At 44.0% G+C, this 24,254-nt stretch overlaps 1 protein-coding gene across 1 annotated transcript in view; it reads right to left on the reverse strand.

Annotated features, from left to right (window-relative positions):
* Positions 1–24,254, reverse strand: part of SMYD4 (SET and MYND domain containing 4) — a 91,689-nt gene that overhangs the window by 25,020 nt on the left and 42,415 nt on the right. Inside the window, exons 5-6 of the mRNA XM_077480571.1 lie at positions 20,157–21,141; positions 13,319–13,501 (exon numbers count right to left, since the gene is read on the reverse strand). Of these exons, the coding sequence (XP_077336697.1) occupies positions 13,319–13,501; positions 20,157–21,141 (1,168 nt within the window). The remainder of the gene's footprint in view (positions 1–13,318; positions 13,502–20,156; positions 21,142–24,254) is intronic.

The following is a 24,254-nucleotide window of genomic DNA, read 5'->3' on the forward strand; positions in this document are numbered from 1 at the left end:
GGGGCTGTCCCTCTGGCTATAACCCCTCACCTTGCTTCCTGCAGCTCAGTTCGTCAAAAAGCAGTACAAACATAAATAGGGTGGGTGCTGTGTCCGTCAATGGACTTCAGAAAAAAGGATTTTACAGAGAGTTCAAAAATCCCATTTTCGCTTTCGTTCATTGACTGTCACAGCTCCTTTAATTCTTGACCTTCGGGACCTCCCCAAGCAGTGTAAAAAAAAAACGAGGGGTGGAAACAGCAAAACATAACTTCACCCACAACAAAAGGAACACTTCAGAGGAGTTGCCATCTTAAAGCGGGAGTCCGCCGGGACTCCGCGTTTTTTTTTTAAAAGCCAGCAGCTACAAATACTGCAGCTGCTGACTTTTAAAATAGTGACACTTACCTGTCCAGCGCGCCCGCGATGTCGGCACCCGAAGCCGATCTCTCGATAGTCTCTCGGGTGCTGCCGCCGCCATCTTGGGTATGGGAATCAGGAAGTGGAGCCTTTCGGCTTCATTTCCCGGTTCCCTACTGCGCATGCGCGAGTCGCGCTGCGCAATGAGGACAGACCCGCTGCCTCTGGGATCTGTGTGTTTCCCAGCAGGCAGTGGGGGACTTTCGGAAAGGGGTGTAATCTACACCCCTTTCCGCATTGAGCTATCCAGGAAGTGGGTGCAGATACCTGTACTGTACAGGTACCTGCACCCCCCTCCCCCCTGAAAGGTGCCAATTGTGGCGCCGGAAGGGGGGGGAGGATTCCAATGAGCGGAAGGTCCACTTTAGGGTGGACCTCTGCTTTAAAACGGCCACCATCGAAACCAGCGGCCAACTTATGCATCAAAGGATGCGTTTACACTTTAAATTGCAAGTTTGTTGTAAATTGAAACCTTACAAAAGCAAGCACCTGAAGATGTGCTTACGTCAACTTTGTAGAATTTAGTGAAAGTGTGAATGAACGACCAAGTCACCACCTTACACACCTGGGGGACAGACGCTTGATGTCAGAAAGCCCAGGAGATTCCAATTGCCCTGGTGGAATGAGCCTTGACAGGAAAAGGGGGTGCCTGGCCCTTTAAGGTATAGGTCTGAACCACGATCTGTCTGATACCAGAAATGGTGGACGAGACCGCCAGACCTTTTTTTGGACCAGCCGAGACAAACAGTCTGACTTCCGGAAGGGAGCTGTAGCAGACAGATACACCCATAGAGCCCGGGCCACGTCCAGAGAATGTAAGGCAACCTCTTTTGAGTGTGTCGGCTTAGGACATAAGGATGGTAACAAATGTCCTCATTTAGATGGAATGCCAAAACCACCTTTGGAAGGAAAGGGCTGCAGACGTAGCACCTCCTTATCCTTGTGGATGACTAGGTAGGGAGCCTTGCATGGCAAGACCGCCAACTCAGAAACCCTCCTGGCAGATGTAATAACCTCTAGAAAAAAAGACTTCTGAGAAAAAGAGTTAAGGGAATCTCGCCAAAGTTCTCAAACTGAGGTTTCTGAAGCACCAGATTCAGATCCCACAGAGATAGGGGTGGTCGAACCGGAGGGACTATGTGTCGAACCCCTTGCACAAAAGTACTCACCAATGAGTGACTTGCCAAGGTATGTTTGGGGGGGGGGGGGGGGTTGATATCTGTCCCTTGATGGTGCTTAGGGCAAGTGTCTGATGCAGTCGCGGACACCACCCCATCTCCTCACACATGGAGATGTAAGCCTTCCACATACAATGTTAAATCTTGAGAAGATGACTTCCGTGCCCCCAGCATAGTGGAAATTACCGAGTCTGACAGACCTTGGTCCCTTAGTAACTGGTTTTCAACAGCCAGGTCTGTGTACCAAGGACGTCGAGGCCAATCAAAATCACCAGAATCCCCTTGGCCTCCACTCTGCACAGACGTTGTAGAAATTTGAGAGGGGGGGGGGGGGGTAGGCATGCCGATGACACCATGGAGCCACCAACGCTGCCCAGGGGTCTCTTGTCCTGGACACAAACCTTTGCACCTTCTGAATGAGCAGAGAGGCCAAGAGGTCCACATCTGGTGTGCCCCACCTTAGGCAAAGGAGCGCGAATACCTCCAGATGCAACAACCATTCCCCTGGGTTTGACGACTTAGGGTAGTCTGCCAGCCAGTTTTCTACGTCCGCAATGTATATGGTCGACCGCGCCGGTACGTGCTGTTGTGCCCACTGGAGGATGTGAGCAACCTCCTGTGCTACGGCCAAGCTCCTCGTTCCCCCTTGAAGGTTGACATATGCCACTGCCGTGGCGTTGTCCGACTGGATCCTGACTGAATGCCCCTGTAGCCTCCTGGACCATGTGGAGAGGCACCGTCTGATCACCCAAAAGCTCAAGCACATTGATCGGCAGTTGAGATTCTTCAAGCGACCAGAGGCCCTGGGCTGCCTGTACGCCCAAAACTTCCAACTGGCCAGGCTGGCATCCGTTGTGATCACCGTCCAATGGAGAGGAAGGAACGATCTCCCAGACCGAAGGGCGGGAGACCTCAGCCACCGGAGAAGGCAATCCCTGACTAACTGGCTCATCCGAATTTGACAATCCAGGGATAATGGAGATTTGTTCCATTTTGACAAAATCTCCTTCTGCAAGACTCGAGTGAAAATGAGCGTACGATACCGCCTCGAAAATGGCCACCATGAGGCCTAGAACTCGCATGCAGAAGCACAGCGATGACCACCTGCTGTTCAACAACTTCACCGCAGCTTGAAGTGTCTGCAGCTTGTCTGAAGGGAGAAAAACTCTCGCTTCTGAGGAGTCCAACAGTAAGTCCAGGTACTCCAGGTGTTGAGTCGGCACCAACAGACTTCTTTATGTTCAAGACCCAACCATCCTGGAGAGTCTGCATGGTGATCACATCTTCCCTCAATTCTGAGGTGGAAGCTGCTCTCGGAAGGAACATCTTTTCCCCAGAAGGCTCTCCTCAAAAGGGGTAAGGCACTGCCATTCTTCTTGGGACTGAAAAGGCCCGCTACGGACTTCACCATTCCTTGTAGATGAACTTATCAAAATAAGTCAAATACGGAAACACCTTAGGCGTGCGGGCCGGGTTTGTGGGACCCAAAAGGGACCGCTAACCTCAGCAGAGGTTCCTGCCACATGCTGTATCTTCAGGGTACTCCGCACCACAGTGATAAGTGCTCCTACTAACGATTTTTCCTGCGCTAACCCAGACACAGTCAGTCATTCTCACTGTCCGAACCCTCTGACACATCAGAACAAGGGCCACCAGTCACTGTGTGACCCGAGTCTGAATCAGAGCGTTTTTAATCCCCCTTGTGCCTGCGCACCGCTTCCACCCTGGCAACAAAGGTCTCTCCAGGACTGCCGTCAAAGCATCCATAGGCACCTCATTTTTTGTAGGTGAGCCGGTGGCAATAGCAGGTATATCTGGGGAAGAAGCGCCAGCTTCTGACGCCATGCTGACCCTCACTCGCCTGCCACAACTTAGGGACTTAAGGCAAAGTACACAAATCCTACCCTCCTGGCTGCTCAGACTAAGGGGCCCCTCCACAGGACTCAATACCCTGATCGAGTGCTGCTGCTGACCGCTTTGTCCTGTTTCAGTTAAAAAGTGCTCAGAGCGAAAACGTGTTCTGAGGTACACAGACCGAGCACTAGAGGTAAAAACGCGACAGGGCTACAATAAAATGGCCACCGGCCGTCCTTAGCACAAAAATCACGAAGAAAATGGCTGCCGAACCTTCTAGAAAATGGCCGACAGCCTGTACACTGCATAGACTACAGGAAAATGGCTGCGGCCTCTGAGGTAAAATTTTTACTCAGGCACTTCCCAGTGAAGGAAAAAAAAAAAAAAAAAAAAAAAAAAAAAGAAGAAGGAGACAGCCTAGGTACATACACCACACCTCATGCCCAGGCACACAGCAGCCCCAGGAGGGGGGGGGAAGGGAGAGTGAGAAACCCCCTAGTTGATCTCCCAGGGAATGCACAGCTGCTCTATCCTGCAGAGGCAGGGAGAGCAGTACTTACTCTTCCTGTCGGGATTGTTGGACACATCCCACAACAGACCCATCGCCCAAGCAGTACGGGGTGGCTGTTGGCCACGGTACACTGACACGGACAGCAGTAGGCCAGCAATGTGTGCCCCGGAGCATAGCTCACCGGCGGCCCCTGGAGCAGAAGGGGCATGTCTTGGCTGAACAAGCAAGTAGCTAGGTTCTGCTCACGTTCGATGGCCAGGCTGGGGAGAATACAAGGATCTATATTATCCAGCCTGTCACCCAGCCGGCTGTTGATTGTAGATCACAGGCTCAAAAGTTGTAGAAAAAAAAAAAAAAAAATCCCAGGACCAATGGCCCCCTCAGGGAGATGCAGGAAGCAGGGTGAGGTGGCGTGATAACACTAAGGTCAATTAAAGGAGCTGTGTCCGTCAATGAACGAAATAATTTTTTTTTACCTTAAAAAAAAAAGGTAAAGTCCAGCTTGAGCTCATTTGGCTGGGCTTCGCCTATGGAGCACAGGCGTGCAATTAGTTTTGCACTCCTGTGACCAGTTTTCAGCAGAGATGGGTCTGAAATTCCGCTATCTGCTGACGTCACTAGAAATCAGTCCAGACACTGCGTCATCATTACAGTCTGGATCCGCCACGAGCCTGGCCTGAAAGCAGTCTCAGCGAGCCACTGAGATGGATGTTCCCCGCCCCTCCACAGCTCAATGCTCCAGTGAGCACAGAGGAGCAGAGCAGGAGAGATGCTGATAGGCAGCAGCTCTCTGCTCAGGGAGCCAAGAGAACCCAGCCATTGCCGGTGTTCAATGGCTCAGTTCTCAGTGCAGAGAAGCCAGGGAACAGATGCATCATTCACCTAGGGAATTATGATTATGGGACAAAATGGATTCTCGTACTTCTCTATTAAATTGTTACTAAACCCACAACAGTAAAATCTGTATATGCAGTAGAGCATGCTGGTTATAATCACTGTGGAACTGAAGGAATTAATCCTCCGCATTGTGTAAAAAAAGCTGTTTGATCCCATTTTCTCCGATCCTCCCCTTCTTCCACTGCCCCCAATCCATCTCCTGATAAGACAGCCTTTAGAGTCACTCTGTACATGCTCAGTTTGGTTTGCATTGCTAGAGAGGTTTTTTTTTGTTTTTGGGAGGGTGCATGTGATCAGCACAGGGCCAGAGGGTCAAGGGATCATGCAGCCTTATAGGACAGTCGGAGTAGAATGTAGTATTAAGCAGATTATATTTACTAAAAACTGCATTTCCATGTCCTGTGTACCGTGGGAGACCAGATATAGTGAGTGCTGGGGTGCTGGGTTTAGTAACACTTTAAAGAGGAAATAAACCCTGGTGGGTTTGATTCCCTGCAAAGGTAAAGCATAATGGACTACTATGCATCACATAGTAGGCCATTATGTGTCACTTACCTGACACAGGAGCCAGCGAAGTCACCACTGTCCTCTTGTGTACGGAGCCTCCATCTTCTCGGTGGGAAGCAGCGATGGCGTCACTCCCGCTCATGCGCACGGGAGCCGCCACTCGTGGCATATCGCCATAGACATCGGTGCCTGTGTTTTGGCAAATATCTCCTAAACCGTGTAGGTTTAGGAGATATTTCTTAGACCTACAGGTAAGCCTTACTCTAGGCTTACCTGTAGGTCAAAGTAGTTTGTAAGGTTTTACAACCACTTTAATGCATTACCATTAAGGTACGAAATGTTTTGCCACTTTATTCACTTTGCAAAGAATACCCAACTGTATACAAGGAAAATAAAAACTGATTACTTGCACATGATTGGATGATGCAGAGAAGTTCTGCTGACTTCCAAGTCAAGTTGCTTCAGAGCTTAGTAAATGAGAACTGCAAAGTGCACAGCCTATTTGCCTTCAGTAAATCCACTGGGCTGTCAAAGAATCAAGTAATAAATTTGCTAATACAAAAGATTTACCGTATTTATCGGCGTACAACACGCACCCCAAGTTCCAAGTTTAGGAGGGAATAAAAAACAAAACAAAAAAAAACCACAACTTACATTTAAATGCCCAAGAATGCATCCTTGTCAGTGTCATTTGCAGCCTTGCCGTTTAAAAATGGCACCGCCAAGATACAGAGCGGATGTCCTGTGCATCTTGGTGGCTCACGCGGGACTGCTAGAGGAGGCGAAAGCCCCCCCGAGAGGCTCACAATCGGTGGGGGAATCAGCGTATAACATGCACCCACGATTTCCCCCCGATTTTAAAGGGGAAAAAAAGTGCGTGTTATACGCTGATAAATACGGAACGTTCAGTTAGGTCCATATATTTGTACACGGGCACAATTTGTTATTTTCTGGGTATTTATTAAAGCATATACAAGCTACAGTTATATAATGTATATGGGCTGAAAGTACACTCTCAGACTTAATTTGAGGGTATGTACATCCAAAATGGGAGCAAGGGTTTAGGAATTACAGATCTTAACCACTTTCAGACCGGACCATTTTGCTGGTAAATGACCAGAGGTCTTTTTACAATTTGGCACTGCGCTGCTTTAACTGGTAATTGCGCGGTCATGCAATGTTGTACCCAAACAAAATTTGCGTCCTTTTCTTCCCACAAATAGAGCTTTCTTTTGATGGTATTTGATTGCCTCTGCGATTTTTATTTTTTGCGATATAAACGTAAAAAGACCGCAAATTTTGAAAAAAAATATTTTCTACTTTTTGTTATTAGAAAAATCCAATAAACTCAATTTTAGTCATACATTTAGGCCAAAATGTATTCAGCCACATGTCTTTGGTAAAAAAAAAAATCAATAATTGTATATTTATTGGTTTGCGCAAAAGTTGTCACATCTACAAACTAAGGTACGTTTTCTGGAATTTACGCAGCTTTTAGTTTACGACTGCCTATCTCATTTCTTGAGGTGCTAAAATGGCAGGGCAGTACAAACCCCCCCCAAATGACCCCATTTTGGAAAGTAGACACCCTAAGGAAATTGATAAGTGGCATGTTGAGCCCATTGAATATTTTATTTTTTTGCCTCAAGCGATTGAATAATGACAAAAAAAATTTTTTTTTTTTTTTTTTACACAAAGTTGTCACTAAATGATATATTGCTCACACATGTGAAATGACACCCCAAAATAAATTCTGCTGCTTCTCCTGAGTACGGGGATACCACATATGTGGGACTTTTTGGGAGCCTAGCCGCGTACGGGGCCCCGAAAACCAAGCACTGCCTTCAGGATTTCTAAGGGCGTTACAGTTTTGAAAGCCATAAAATGCCAAGATGGCACAAACCCCCCCCAAATGACCCCATTTTGGAAAGTAGACACCCCTAAATTTAGGGGTACACTAGTGAGACTAGGTAATAAATGGCGGGTGCCCTGAAACTATAAAAAAAATAACTAACCAACCAGCGTCACCTGTAACAGTTATATGGTGATCACTGGTGAAAGGGTTAACTAGGGGGCAATCAGGGGGCTTTATGCGGTAGTATATGGGGGTCCCTGGCGCTATAAAAAGCTGCGGCGAACCTAAATACCTACCTGCCTAACTAGCGTCACCTGTGACACTAATACAGCGATCAGAAAAACGATCGCTTATTAGGCTGGGTTCACACTGGAGCGATGTGGGAACGCCACGAATGCGCGGCGGGTTCCCGCATCACATGCCTCCCGGCGGCAGTTCACACTGCCCTATGCGAACTGCTGGGAGTGTCAGTGAAATGTTAATGACACCCCCAGATCAGTTCGCATATCGCAGTGAGATCTGCAAACTCGGATCGCATGGTGTGAACACCCATGCGATCCGATTCTGCTGCGGACCAAAAAAAGGGTCCCGTGCGAATTTGCGGCGGGTGCGACACGAATTCAGCCATACTATCTGTATGGCTGAACTCGAATCGCACAGAGATCGGATGTGATTTGCACTGCAGTGCGAATCACATTCGTTCTCATAAACCGCTGCAATGTGAACCCAGCCTTAGTGACACTGGCGACGGGGGGTGATTACGGGGTTAAACCTTTATTGGGGGGGTTAGGGGGGCACATTAGAACTAAAGGGGGCTAACCCTAACTGCCCTAACAGTTATTACAGTCACAAATGACACCAATGCAATTGGTGTCACTGTGACTGGGGGGGCAGGGGTAATTGGGGGGTGATCGGGGGGTAAAGGGGGGGTGTGAGTGTGCCTGGCATGTTCTACTGTGTAGTGTAGTGCTTGTGCAACTCACCGATGCTCTCTCCTCGGTGCCGGAACGAAAAATACCGACACGGAGGAGAGAATACATCACTTCCTCTCCTGTGTTTACATTACAGGAGAGGAAGTGATGTCACCGGACATTTTCATTCATCGGGAGCGATCGCGAGGGGGTGGCCATGAATGAATGGCCGTCCCCTCGTCCGGGATCGCTCCCGAACGAATACCGACCGCCGCAGGCAAGGACGTACATGTAAGCCCTTATGCCTGCCAGTGCCATTCTGTCGACGTACATCGTCGTGCGGCGGTCGGCAAGTGGTTAATAGCCACCCCCCCCCCCCTTTTCAGAGGGACCAAATTGAACAATTGAATCAAGGCCAGGTGTGGGCTACTCCATTATTTCTTCATCAATTAAGCAGGTAAAAAGTCTGGAGTTGAGTCTAAGTGTGGTATTTGCATTTGGAATCCATTGCTGTGAACCTACATCATGCGTTCAAAAGGAGCTGTCCATGCAAGTGAAACAGGCCATTGTAAGGCTTCAAAAACGAAACAAAGCCATCAGCAAGATATCAGCAACAGGGTTGGCCAAATCAACAGTTTGTTACATTCTGATTAAAGAATGCACCGGTGAGCTCAGCAACATAAAAAGGCCCAGACGTCCATGGAAGACAACAGTTCTGGGTGATCACAGAATCTGCCGTATGGTAAAGGAAAACCCATTCACAACAACCAGACAAGTGAAGGACACTGTCCAGGAGGTGGGCGTATCATTGTCAAAGACAACAATCAAGAGAAGACTTCATGAGAGCAAAAACAGAGGGTTTACCACAAGGTGCAAGCCATTCATAAGTGCGAAGAATAGAAAAGCAAGATTATACTTTGCCAAAAAACATCTAAAAAAGTCAGACCAGTTCTGGAAAAGCATTCTTTGGACGAATGGAACTAAGATTAACCTGTACCAGAGTGAGGGGGAAGAAAATAGTGTGGAGAAGGCTTGGAACAGCTCATGATTCAATTGAATTAAAAGAGAAAAATGTTGGGACTTTGTGTGAGGCCTTGACCATCCAGTACGTAGGTCTCCATCCCTAATATGTTGAATAAAAAAATAAAAAAAAAAAAAAAAAAAAAAAAAAAAAAGAGAATAATGATACTTAAAATGATACTTTAGTACAGGAAGAGAGGGAATGACACCTATGTGGTCCTAACACTTTACCTGCAAGTATATGGTATAATGCTAGAAACGGGTAAATAATAATTCTACTAGTGGTTCATCCCCCAGTGCACCCTATCCCCCTGGGAGCTGAGGTGGTGACGAAAGCGGCAGCAGGATAAGGCCATCCAAGGAAAATAAATGAAATGAGAGGCGTGCAAACGAGATACCCCTTCCAACGCTGCGATGATCAATTTAAACTATAGGGGTATACTGTATTGAATATCGCAGCGTTGGAAGGGGTATCTCGTTTGCACACCTCATTTCTGTTCCTTGGATGGCCTTATCCTGCTGCCGCTTTCGTCACCACCTCAGCTCCCGGTGGGATAGTGGTTCATCCCCCGGTGCACCCTTCTAGAATTATTTTTATCATCATTTACCCGTTTCTATCATTATACCATATACTTACAGATAAAAAAAAGTGTTAGGACCATAGGTGTCATTCCCTCTCTTCCTGTACTAATAAAGTATCATTAATTATTATTTTTTTTTTTTTATATACAAATTTATTATAGATATTCCCAATCAGCTGCTTCTGATGAGTGGATACAAATCCACAAAAAAACACATCGAACTTTCATATTTGATGCCATATCACAGTATCCATGTCCATACCATGGGTTTTATTAAAGGGTTGAGACATTCATTTATTTATTTTTATTAGAATACGTTCATCATGTTTGCGTTTATTTTGGGTGTACTGCGGATATCCATTTTATCATTTGATACATTGTTTATTATGCTATCACTTTCACTATGATATGTATTAATAATGTTTTACCTACTTTGTATCATACTTCTTGATTTAATTAAATCTATATTAATTACTGCTCTATGCCCATCATCGTCACTACTGAACATTATATACACTATAGTTCATGTCTTATCCTACCCGAGTGGTGTATTGCATATAAAGTCCCAATGTCCCCCATGTCACCTATTTTTATAGCTCATGATTTAAAGCACACAACGTTATATGTAAAACACGGTGGAGGCAGTGTGTTGGCATAGGCATGCATGGCTTCCAGTGGCACTGGGTCATTGGTGTTTATTGATAACGTGACACAAGACAGAAGCAGCTGGACGAATTCTGCAGTGTTTAGAGATATACTCATGCCCAGATTCAGTCAAATGCAGAAAAGTTGATTGGACGGCGCTTCACAGTATAGATGGACACTGAACCAAAACAATGTAAAAGTAACCAAGGAGCTTTTGAAGGAAAAGTGGAATATTTGGCAATGGCAGAGTCAATCACCTGATCTTAACTAAATTGAGCATGCATTTCACTTGCTGAAGGCAAAACTAAAATGCAGAAAGCCACAAAGAAAAAAACTGAAGACAGCTGCAGTTAGAGCTTGGCAAAGCACCAGAAAGGAGGAAATCCAGTCTTTGGTAATGGCCATGGGTTCCAGACTACAGGCAGTCATTGCCAGTAAAGGATTCTCAACAAAATATTTAAAAAAAAAGAAACATTTTATTTATGGTTAGATTTATCTTTCAAATTTCATTTGAGCCCCTGAAAATGGGGGGCTGTATAAAAAAATCTGGGAGCCCAGTGACAGTAGAATGAGGAGGAGGCAAAGAAGCGGAAGATAGGGCAGCCGGGCTTTTACCTGACAGAAGGGGGCGGCCTGCCAGGGGATGTGGCATATTCCGTTATAAAACACCCTCTCGAAAGTTTTTGAGAAACCATCCTACACATCTCCTGATCAATAGATCACTGGCTTTTTGACCCTAGACTGCGAAGCTGAAGGTCCATTGTTTCTGGTAAGTGGGGTCACCAAAAGGGGACCTGACACTTTGCAAAGTTTGGAGCACCATTGCACTTTTTTCATATAAGCACTTTAACTATGTAAATATATAATATGCACAAATCTCTAGTCAGGTTGGAAAAAAAAAAAAAAAATTATGACACAAGTCCAACCATAAAAACAAAGTAAATAAAAATCATACAATCCCATATAGCCAATCCTATGCCCACAGTTGATCCAGAGGAAGGCAACCCCCCCCCTCCGAAAACCAGATTTTCCCCGGATTAACTTTATCTATAAAGTTCATATTAGTTCAAGTTTGTTGCATCTTGAATAATACAAGCACATTGATGTACGTGGCATGTATTGAGTAATATATGCTGCCGTTTCATATTTTCTATCACTTTTAAGGTCACAGAACCTTTGCACAGTGGCTGCAGTTATGTGCTGCAGTTATGTGTATTTTTTTTATATAGTTTGATTTAGTACTTTAGCGCGAGTTTTTAATAGTTTTATTGCATAAATAGTTGCAGTTCCTAAAATTGAATTAAAGCTGAAAGTCTGCATTTCAAATTAATTTGAATTGTTTTCGTTTAATTTTATGCTGGTGGCATACAGAACCAAAAGTATGAACATTTTGCCCGTGTCAAAATATATGCAAACTTAACTATGTAAAAAGACAAGGTACATAGTTTTCGGCAGCCATGATTAACTGTGCGCAACAGGACTGTAAAGGCCTTTTTTTTATTAAAGTAAAAATTAAGTTATAATTGCCTGCTCTGTGCAATGGTGGTCCCCTGCTGGCGATGTCCTCTCTTCCGAGTGCCCCCATAGCAGGCTATTTGCTATGGCGGCACGCTCCTGAGCCACTCTGTGTCCGTGAACACACACAGTTGGCCCGCTCTTCACAGGATTTCTGCTGCTGTGTAGCCTGTGACAGAAAGAAGAGCTGCAGCCAGGCACAAACTCTGGGCTGATAAAGGGTAAGTTATGAGGGGTGGAGGGGGTAAGTTAGGGCAAATAGGCAAAGTATATTGTGTGTGTGTGTGTGTATAATATATATATATATATATATATATATATATATATATATATATATATATATATATATATATATATATATATATATATATATACATACACATACACACACACACACATACACACATAAAAAAAAAAAAGGTACAAAAATAAAAAAACCAAACACCTGTTTAAAGGGTTACTAAAAAAAAAAAAAAACGCAGGACCCTGCATTCACTATATGGTCTCCCACAGAACATGGAAATGCAATAGTTTTAAAGGGGTTGTAAAAGGTTCAAAACATCAGACAATACAGCCCTCTCATTTAACTTACCTGAGCCCGTTCAACTGCTGGGCTTGCCCCCGATGTCCTTTTCTCCGCTCGGCCTGGCCGTTGAATGGCTAGAGTGGATGGATTGAAAGTAGCGCAGCTTTTGGCTCACGCTGCTGTCAATCACATCCAATGATGTGGTGCGCCGGGGCTGAGTGATACAGTGAGCGGCTATAGCCCACAGTCGTATCACGGAAGCATGCCCGCAAGAACTAACCGCCATGCAAGAGAGCTCGCTTGAAGGTGGTTAGTTCTTGCAGAGTGGAGCTGAGACAGCCGCCGAGGGACCCCAGAAGACCAGGTTCGGGGCCACTCTGTGCAAAACAAGCCGCACAGTGGAAGTATAACATGTTTTTTTGTTTTTTTAACAACAAAGTAAATTGTCTTTAGAACCCCTTTAAATATTAACTGCTAAAAAACTTTTCTTAGCAGTATATAGCAGTCTTGTAACTTCTATTAGTGTCTGGTTAAAGCTTGTAGTTTTTCATTTTTTTTTTGTGTCTGGACAGTGCTGATCACCTGCACAAAATAAATAAAAAACACACACACACACACACACACACACAAAACTGAGCATGTGCAGCCTGACTCCTAATGCTCCGTTTTATCAGGAGATTGTTTTGGGAACAGTGAAAGGAGAGGAAGATCAGACAGGATCACCCAACCTTTATTACACAATACAGAGGTGTAACCCCTTAGGTTCCACAGAGTTTTACAAGCATGCTTTACTGCAAATACAGACCGATTTTACTGTTGTGGGTTTAGTAACACTAAGTTTAGAACCATTATAGACTGTACAAACGGAAATCATTTTTAGATTGATGAATTTTTTCTAATCTTGACTTAAAATACTCACCATAGCAATGGACCACCTCCTCCCCTTTTCTGATAGTTCTGCAAGCTCTAACCATTGCACATCTACCTTGAAAGGATACACTTGTGTTTGGTTCACATGAATGGTTTAACAAGCTTAGAACTGGAAAAACTGCAGTAGCAAGACGAGAGAACTTGTTGCTTTGTACTAGTGAGGCAGAGGACTCTAGAAATAAAAAATAGTGTTACATTTAAAATACAAAAATCACCGCTGCGCAAATACAGTGCGACATAAAATATTCCAATGACTGACATTTTATTCTCCAGGGTCTCTGCTACAAAAATATAGATCATGTTTGGCGGTTCTAAGTAATTTTCTAGCAGAAAATACTGATTTTAACTTGTAAGCAACAACTGTCAGAAAAAGGTTGGGTCTTTAATCACTTCAGCTCCGGAAGGTTTTACCCACTTCCTGAGCATGCCATTTTTTGCGATAAGGCACTGCATTGCTTTAACTAATGGTTTTAAATTTTTAGCACTATAAAACAACCATTTTGAAAAAAATAAATATAATATATCTGATCACCGCAATTACTAGTAAAAATAATAAAAAAAGTTCCTAAATATATACAATCATTTTTGGATGCTACAACTTTTGTGCAAACCAATCAATATATGCTTGTTTGGATTTTTACCAAGAAAATGTAGCAGAATACATATTGACCTAAATTGATGAACAAATTATTTGTTTTTGGTAATGTTTCATAGCAGAAAGTGTATGTATATATATACATACACACACACACACTTTCTGCTATAAAACATGACAAAAAAAATAAAAAATAAATAATTTCCTCATCAATTTAGGTCAATATGTATTCTGCTACATGTTCTTGGTAAAAATCTAAACAAGCATATTGATTGTTTGCACAAAAGGTATGGCATCCAAAAATGATGGTATACATTTAGGAACTTTATTATTTTTAATAGTAATGGCGGCGATCAGCATTTTTTAGCGGGACTAACATTGCAGAAGACAAATTGAACACCGAGTGTCACTTTCTGGGGACCAGTGACACCAATACTGTGATCAGTGCTAAAAAAGTGCAGTCACTGTGTAAATGACACTGGCAGGGAAGGGGTTAACACCAGGGGTGATCAAGATGTAAAGTGTGTGCCTGGGGGATGGATACACATGAGGAAGAGGAGATCATGTTTCAGCTTAACTGAAACACAAGATCTGTCCTTTGCTCCCTGACAGATCAGTGGTTTGCCATGTTTATATAGGCACACCGCTGCTCAGTCTCTCCACAGAACAATCGACAGGTCGTGGCAGCCATCACTGATTAGACACAGCAGGAGCCAATCACGTGCGAACCCCCTACACGAAACGGTACACTATTTTGCACAGCCGAGCCACCCTGCCCCAGTATATATGCGGTGGGCGGCCCGGAAGTGGTTAAACTGACCTCATTTACAGACCGAAGTTCATGCCTTTGATCTACAAAAGAAAGTGGGGATGGAAAGTATTCAGACCCCTTTAAACGTTTCACTCTTTGTTATATTGCAGCCATTTGCTAAAATCATTTAAGTTATTTTTTTCCTCAATGTACACACAGCACCCAATATTGACAGAAAAACACAATTGTTGAAATTTTTGCAGATTAATAAATAAATACTGAAATATCACATGGTCCTAAGTATTCAGACCCTTTGCTGTGACACTCATATTTAGCTGCTGTCCATTTCTTCCGATCATCCTTGAGATGGTTCTACACCTTCATTTGAGTCCAGCAGTGTTTGATTATACTGATTTGACTTCATTAAAAAAGCCACACACACACCTGTCTATATAAGACCTTACAGCTCACAGTGTATGTCAGAGCAAAGAAGAGCCAAGAGACAATTGTGGCAAGGCACAGATCTGGCCAAGCTTACAACAAAAAAAAAAAAAAAAAAAAAAAATTCTGCTGCACTTAAGAGCACAGTGGCCTCCATAATCTTTAAATGGAAGAGGTTTGGGATGACCAGAACCCTTCCTAGAGCTGGCCATCCGGCCAAACTGAGCTATCGGGGGAGAAGAGCCTTGGCTTGAGAGGTAAAGAAGAACCCAAAGATCACTGTGGCCGAGCTCCAGAGATACAGTCGGGAGAAAGTTGTACAAAGTAAATCACTGCAGCCCTCCACCAGTCGGGGCTTTATGGCAGAGTGGCCTGACTGAAGCCTCTCCTCAGTGCAAGACACATGAAAGCCCACATGGCGTTTGCAAAAAAACAAAAAAAAAAAAAAACACACACACACACACACCTGAATGACTCAAAGATGGTGAGAAATAAGATTCTCTGGTCTGAGGAGACCAAGATAGAACTTTTTGGCCTTAATTTTAAGCGGTATGTGTGGAGAAAACCAGGCACTGCTCATCACCTGTCCAATACAGTCCCAAAAGTGAAGCATGGTGGTGGTGGTAGCATCATGCTGTGGGGGGTGTTTTTCAGCTGTAGGGATAGGACGACTAGTTGCAATTGAGGGAAAGATGAATGCGGCCAAGTACAGGGATATCCTGGACGAAAGCCTTCTCCAGAGTGCTCAGGGCCTCAGACTGGGCTGAAGGTTTACCGTCCAACAAGACAATGACCCTAAGCACACAGCTAAAATAAGGAAGGAGTGGATTCACAACAACTCCGTGACTGTTCTTGAATGGCCCAGCCAGAGCCCTGACTTAAACCCAAGTGAGCATCTACAGAGACGAAAAATGGCTGTCCACCAACGTTTACCATCCAACCTGACAGAACGGGAGAGCATCTGCAAGGAGGAAGGGCAGAGTATCCCCAAATGCAGGTGAAAAACTTGCTGCATCTTTCCCAAAAAGACTCATGGCTGTATTAGATCAAAAGGGTGCTTCTACTAAATACTATGGACCATGCGATTTTTTTTATTTAATAAATCTGCAAAAAATGTCAACAATTCAGTGTTTTTCTGTCACTATGGGGTGCTGTGTGTACATTGAGGAACAAAATTAACTTAAATGATTTTTAGCAAATGGCTGCAATATAACAGAGTGAAAAATGTAAGGGGGTCTGAATACTTTCCGTCCCCACTAGATGTTACTTTGCATCTCTACTCTCAGAGCTGAAGAATGTTGACAAACATACTTAAGCCTTTTTTTGACAGCTTGGCTCTGCACAGTTTACATAGAATCACAGAAAAAGCTGATAAGGATCGTGAGGGGGTTGAATAGAGATCGTGATTTTATTTTTTTTTTTAAACGATTAATCGTGCAGCTCTTATACACAGAATCCACACTATAAATGTGAATAAATTACATAAGTAGTATATTTCTGTATACAATACAGAAATACTAAGGCTTCATTCACACAGTAGCTCATAGACGCATGCAAGCAAAATTGGGCAATAGAGATGAGCTTCCAGTTCGAGTCGAACTCATGTTCAACTCGAACATTGCCTGTTCAGAGAACAGTGAACAATTTGGGCTGTTTGCGGCAAATTCGAAAAGCCGGAACACCCTGTACAATTCTATGGGAGAAATCTAAAGTGCTAATTTTAAAGGCTAATATGCAGGTTACTGTCCTAAAGTGTTTGGGGACCTGGGTCAATGCAAAAGAAAAAAAAAAAGTTTTAAAAACGTCCGTTTTTTCAGCAGGAGTGATTTTAAATGATGATTAAAGTGAAACAATAAAAGTGTGATATTCCTTTAAATTTTGTAACTGGAGGGTGTCTATAGTATGCCTGTGAAGGGGCACATGTTTCCCGTGCTTAGAACTGTCCCTGCACAAAGTGTCATTTGTGCAGGAAAAAAAAAGCGTGGGGGTTCCCCCAAATTCAATTACCAGGCCCTTCAGGTCTGGTATGGATATTAAGGGGAACCCCGCATCAAATTAAAAAAAAAAAAAATTTGACATGGGGGTCCCCCTAAAAATCCATACCAGACCCTTTATCCGAGCACACAACCTGGCAGGCCACAGGAAAAGAGGGGGGGCGAGAGCGCCCTCCCCTCCTGAACCGTACCAGGCCACATTAACAAGGGGACCCCCAGGTCCCAGCCCCCTCGTTTGAAATGTTAAGGGGGTACACAAGTACCCCTACCATTTCACAAAGAAAGTGTAAAAATGGTTAAATAAGACAAAACACACTTTTGAAAAATTCCTATTAAAAAAAAATAAAAATAAATAAAAAGATTCCAGTGGTGCTAATCCACTCTTGCTATCCAGCGATGGATGATCATATCCAGTGACGGGGGGGATCTCAGTCCAGTGCTGTCCATACACCCGTCTTGTCTCCACTGCGGAAACACTGCGGGGATCCCAGCGCTGAAGTTTCTTATATTAGGAGGGCGGAGTCACCCGTCACCTGACCCCGCCCCTCTGACGCTGGTGAGGGGAGCCAGGGATTCCCCAATGATGTATGGGTGACCCCGCCCCCTCTGATGTAACGGAAACCTGCGTTACATCAGAGGGGGGCGGGGTCACCCATAGCTTTCCTCACCAGCGTCAGGTGACGGATGGCCCCGCCCTCCTAATATAAGAAACGTCAGCGCTGGGATCCCCACAGTGGAGACAGAAGACGGATGTATGGACAGCAATGGACTGAGATGCCCCATCACTGGATATGATCATCCATCGCTGGATAGCAAGAGTGGATTAGCACCACTGGATTTATTTTATTTTTTTAATAAAGGAATTTTTCAAAAGTGTGTTTGTCTTATTTAACCATTTTTACATTTTCTTTGTGAAATGGTAGCGGTACTTTTGTACCCCCCCCTTACCATTTCAAACAGGGGGGGGCCGGGATCTGGGTGTCCCCTTGTTAAAGCGGGCTTCCAGATTCTGATAAGCCCCCCGCCCGCAGGCCCCCAGAACCACCGCTCAGGGTTGTGGGGATGAGGCCCGTCTCCACATCAACATGGGTACATGGTGCTTTGAGGGGTCACAGACCCCCAAAGCATCCTAATGTTGAGGGCATGTGGCCTGGTACGGTTCAGGAGGGGGGGGCGCTCTCGTCCCCCCCCCCCTTTTCCTGCGGCCTGCCAGGTTGCGCGCTCGGATAAAGGGTCTGGTATGGATTTTAAGGGGGACCCCCACGTCAAATTTTTTTTAAATTTGATGCGGGGTTCCCCTTAATATCCATACCAGACCTGAAGGGCCTGGTAATTGAATTTAGGGGAACCCCCACGCTTTTTTTTTTATCAATGAATGAATGAATGAATGAATGGTCGGCTAATACAGAGAACACTCATTGAGTGTTCTCTGTATTACGGGAGCTGACAATATAGCAAGTGATTTTAAGACTTTTTCCTGTACAAATGACACTTTGTGCAGGGACAGTTCTAAACATGCACCCCTTCACAGGAATACTATAGACACCCCCCAGTTAAGAAATTTAAAGGAATATTACACTTCTATTGTTTCACTTTAATCATTATTAAAATCACTGCTGCTGAAAAAACGGCAGTTTTTAAAACTTTTTTGCATTGATCCATGTCCCCTGGGGCAGGACCCAGGTCCCCAAACACTTTTTAGGACAGCAACTTGTATGTAGGGCAGCCCACTAAAATTAATGTAGTGCCCTATTCAGGAAGTTCATCAGTGCACAAAAACCACATGAAAAAAGGTGTATTGGGGGCTTAAAGAGGAACTAAACCCATAGATTTAATAGTTTTAAAAAAAAAAACAGTTACATTGCCAGTATGTGCTGGGAATGTAACTGTCACATTAGATGTGCTCTCACCCAAACTGTCAAACCATTAAATGGTTGCAGTCATAACCGATTACATGTACAGCAGCATGGAAGCTGAAGATCAAACAGAGGCCAAGATAGCAGCTTCCATGGCTGAAAACGACAGGAATGTTTAGTTTCACTTGAAGTTAGTCACATTTCCTATGCATACTGAATTACAATGAATGCAGTGGTACAGGATATTAAAAAGTGGTTGTAAATCCTTTACAACCACATTTTGCTACAGCCAAGTCTATAATAAGGCTTACTTGTAGCTACCCAGGATATCTCCTAAACCTGCAGAGTTTAGAGGATATCCCCATGTGCCAAGGTCATCGGCACGTGAATGTGAAAAGTATGTAATGTACAGAATGCTACAGATGGGTCCTGGCTGGGAGGTATACGTCTCCTTTGTGTGGGTTGTGGTCCCTTTAACATGGTTGACAAGTAGCAGTTTGGAGTACTCAGGGATCATCAACCATGCAGGGTGAGGGGTTCCGTGGTGATATGGTAAAAGGGTAAGGGACTTATCGTTTTCCTAGGATTATGAAGTCCTCATGTTTCCTGAAATTAAGGCTTTGCAGAGATTTTGAGTGGTACAGAGCCTTCAACCCTATGGGCACTTTGGTCCTGAACGGGTTAACCCACCTGTAAGATTGCTGAAAAGGGCAGAAAGCAGCCAGATGTCCATGAGGTGAGTAGAACAGAACACAGCTGTAAAAAAGGACTGTTTGGGCTACAGGGATGTTGCTGGGCTCTTTCAGGACCCCTGAAGCAGGCAGGAAATTTAAACCCTGTTGTGGGAGAGGTTTATGGTGGTGAGCTGAATCATTGTTTTTGTACCAGATGTGTAGGGACTGTTTTTGTTTGGTTTACGCTAAAGAAAAGTTACTTTGTCTGTTTTTGAAGAAAAAAAAAAAAAAAAAGAAAAAAAACACTTACCAAGATGGCTGGCTATTGACCTGGACCCCCAAACTTTCACAGTAGAATGAATTCTACATCATTTTAACCTGCTTTACAACATTTTATACCGTGTAAAGGTTTCCTTTAAGAATACCAAAAATGCAAAAAACTTATTGTCGCTTATCTAATATGTTTTTGGAGACTTCGCTAATATAAACATACAAGAAAAACATCCCAATAATTACCATCATATTCCTGTTGGAGGACTGTCACTGCTTGAGCATTGCAATGGAGCTGGAGCATGTGAAAAAGTATAGCTGAGCCAATTACATTCATGTCCGATTTCTCCTTTTCGGGCGTCTCTGCATTTAGACTTGATTCTTCCTTGCCTGCTTTCAGGATGTCAAGACATAATTTTTTACACAGAGCTGCACTTGTAAGGCCACAAAGAAACTTCTGCTCCTCGTTCTGAAGTTCAGGGTGTGCTTGAAGAGTAAACAAAGATTTATAGTCACTACAAAATGGCTCATTATAAGCTGTACCACTTACAATGTCCTGAGGTTTAGTCTTGACATTCAACGCCTGGTGAAAGACCTCAGAAACTTGTCTGAGGCCAGCTAATAGGACTGTCCTCAGTGCTGTGTGGCAGAACACACCTAGAGCAAGAAGGCAGCTACCCAGTGAGCATTCGACATAGTGATACCTCTTCCAGGCCACATCTCTACATTTAGGACTACAATATCTGGCAGAACTGCACTGGTGACAAGGTAGGAAGGTCAAACCCCTTTGTAGGCAGTGGTGACAATAAAGATCACAGTTTGTAATACTGATATCCCATGTGGATTTACCACCGATTGGCTTTCCGTCAGGAATAATCACACTGACATAGGCTTCTTCCTGTATCAAGAGCTCTCCGCATGCAATATCCTGAGAAGCCACCAAGTGGCGGCCTTTGGAATCGCTGAAATGCATGGTTAGGGAGCTGGAAGCATTAGTTAGCTTCGGGTTTCTGTCTAACTTCAGCTCTTGTAGTCTGTCACATAACGCATCTGCAGCAGGCTCCCTTGTGGGATCAGTCAGGTTAATACTTTCTGTGCTGGGAAGATGAATGCTGGAGAAGCCAGATTGTTTCAGCTTTCGCAAACACTCTGCCTGCCGCTGAAGTATTTTGCTCTTTAGTCGTTCTGGATATCCATGCTCTTGTGCACGATCGATGTCTTCCAAGCATTCCTAAACAAAGAATTCCCCAAGGGAAGAAAACATCACGGTCACACTCACAAAGTGATTTCTATCCTTTTTAGTCTCTTCAATGAGTATAGCACACAGATCATTCTACCTACTAGATTTAAAGGGGCTAAGCACCTTAGACAAAGTATAATATATACATACAGGCCGAAACTACAAATCGATTATGAAATTGATTACCATTTTCATAATCGGTCAGTAACATAATGGGGTTTAAAAAAAAAAAAAAAAAAAATAGCCCTTTATAGTACAAAAAGAGCAAACCGCTACTGTAAATATTACTTTCACTGTCCCATAGTAAAAAATGAACCCCTTACAGTAGCGATTATTTGCCTTTTTTTTACAAATTTTAGTTCAACCCCATTATGTTACTAAACATCTCAGGCCTGGGTCACACCTGTGTTTTTTGGTGCTTTTTGCAGAAACACACTACAGTTCATTTACATGGTTTCCTATGGGACACGTTCGTAGCCATGATTTTTTCAGCTGCTGCGTATTTGGAAAAGACAAGGACATTTTTTTATTTTATTTAATGCAAAACTGTGCTATTTTGTTTTTTTGGTTCAATATACTTCAATGGAGAAGCTGCAGAAAAGCATGCAAGAATGGATTTTTGCGGCAATTTGTGTTTTTAATCTGCCCAACAAGAAATTGGCCAAAAAAAAATATGTAAAAATGCAAATGGCAGCATTTAATAGATTAATCAAAAACAATAATCGGCCAACTAATCGATTATGAAAATAAAAAATATTACAAATCGCACAGTGTCTGCTACCCCTCTCTGCCAATCCCTCCATTGGCTGCCACTAGCCCAACAAATTAAATTCAAAACACTCACAATAAGTTACAAAGCCATCCACAACTCTGCCCCAAGCTACATCACTAGCCTAGTCTCAAAATACCAACCTAATCACCCTCCTGGTTCCTCCCAAGACCTCTTGCTCTCTAGGTCCCTCATCACCTTCTCCCATATTCGCCTCCGGGACTTCTCCCAAGCCTCACCCATCCTCTGGAATTCCCTACCCCAATCTGTCACCGTCTCCAAATTTATCCACTTTTTAGGTGATCCATGAAAACTTTCCTCTTCAGAGGAGCCTATCCTGCCTCCATCTATCCACTGCACCATTTTCTCATTCCCCACAGCCATCACCCTTCTGTATAACTTGACCCTCCCTCCTAGACGATGAGCAGGGCCTTCTGATTCCTCCCTGTACTGAATCATATTGTAATTGTACTGTCTGTCCTAATGTTGTAAAGTGCTGTGTAAACTGTTGGCGCTAGATAAATCCTGAACAACAACAATTATAAAAAAATTATGGCTGCAACTAATGACTATTTTCATAATCGATTAGTTGGCCAATTACAGTTTGGATTAACTGGATAAAAAGCTCAAGTGTGGTGCATAACTTATTCTTGAACAGCTACTGTATATGCAGTGGTAAATATAACCACCAGCTATATGGTTAGGGAATAAAATATCAAATACACTCTGAAAATAACAGAAGAGATACACCATATTACCAAAAGTATTGGGACACCTGCCTTTAGTTTTTTTTTAACCAAAAATATGTAGAAGAATACATATTGGCCTAAACTGGGAGTTTTTTTAAAATAATTGTCACCCTCAATTTTGTTTCAGTACAGCGCCGCGCAATTGTCAGTTAAAGCGATGCAGTGCCATATTGCAAAAAAATTGCCTGGTTGAGCAGACAAACCTTCCAGAGCTGAAGTGGTTAAGGCAAGTGATTTTATAATAGTGCTACCTATTCTGGAGACTTGAAAAAGTCACAGGCCTAAAGCTGCTCCCGACTCCCCAAATCGCATAATGTATTAGGGTCTTCTAGAATTCATGCACTGAAGCAGGTGGGCGATTGAGCCTCCAGTAATATCACTGACAGAAGAGAAAGTGTAGATCTGAAGAGATGTTTATCAAAAACCCAATAGGACAGGTGCTCCTTTGATATAGCATTTGCCTCCCAGCACTTTAGCCAAAGTGCTTTGCACATCTGTGTGGACAAACCGATATGGGTGACAAGCCAAGAAGGTACAGGCAGGTTATCACAGATAAATAGAACAGCCCTAGACATCTATTCCATAGGCACAAAGTATCTGGTGACACAGTGGAGAAATCTTTTGTGGGATTTAGCCCATTCTGCCCCCAGTTTGACAGAAGAAAGAAGTATTCTCGAAGGGTACAGAACAAACGCCCCTGGAACAATTAGGCCCCTTTCATACTGGGGTGGGAGCGGTGTCAGCGTTAAAGCTGCGCCATTTTTAGCACCGCTTTACTGTAGTTTTAGTGGTATTCGGTCGATAGCGGGGCGATTTTAACCCCCATTAGTGGCCAAAAGAGGGTTAAAACCGCCCGCAAAGTGGCGCTGCAGTGGCGCTTTGCCAGCTGTATAGCCGCGCTGCCCAATTGATTTAAATGGGCAGGAGCGGTGAATACACCACTCCAAAGATGCTGCTAGCAGGACTTTTTCACTGTCCTGCTAGCGCACCACTCCAGTGTGAAAGCCGGAGGGCTTTCACACTGGAGTGAAGGGGGCCTTTTTTTTCAGGTGCTATTTTTAGCGCTGTAGTGCCTGAAAACAGGCTCAGTGTGAAAGGGGCCTTAAAGAAGGTGAGCTGGGGTCATCTGTATCAACTGGACTGACTCCTCCGGGCATTGATAAAAACACAAGTTGCAACCAAGCTCTGGGTACCAGGCAAAACATCTGGTACACACAAGAACTTACTCAGCCAGTAGCTGTTGAGGGTCCGAAATTTACAGGTGACCAATATCACTGCAGATGCGGTAGGAATTGCTAGGTGATCAGATTTCCACATGGCTCTGTAAAGCAGGAGCAGTAGCAGGGCAATGCTTCCTTGATTCTGAATAGCAGGAAAGAAAGCGTGGCGCGAGACACTCCATTCAGTGGATGTCAGTGCTCAGTCTCAACACAAAGCAGCCAGCAGCCCAATGGTAGCTCCTGATGCTCAGCATAATCAGCCTACACACAGAGCAAGTCTTTCGAGATAGGGCAAGCACTGGAGGCAATTTTGGAGCCTGGAAAACGCTCCAATTTGTTACCAGAACAGGGCCTACAAAATACCTT

The sequence above is a fragment of the Lithobates pipiens genome, unplaced genomic scaffold (genome assembly GCF_037356315.1).
Source record: "Lithobates pipiens isolate NorthernLeopardFrog02 unplaced genomic scaffold, aLitPip1_a1.2 Scaffold_16, whole genome shotgun sequence".
Lineage (NCBI taxonomy): Eukaryota > Metazoa > Chordata > Amphibia > Anura > Ranidae > Lithobates > Lithobates pipiens.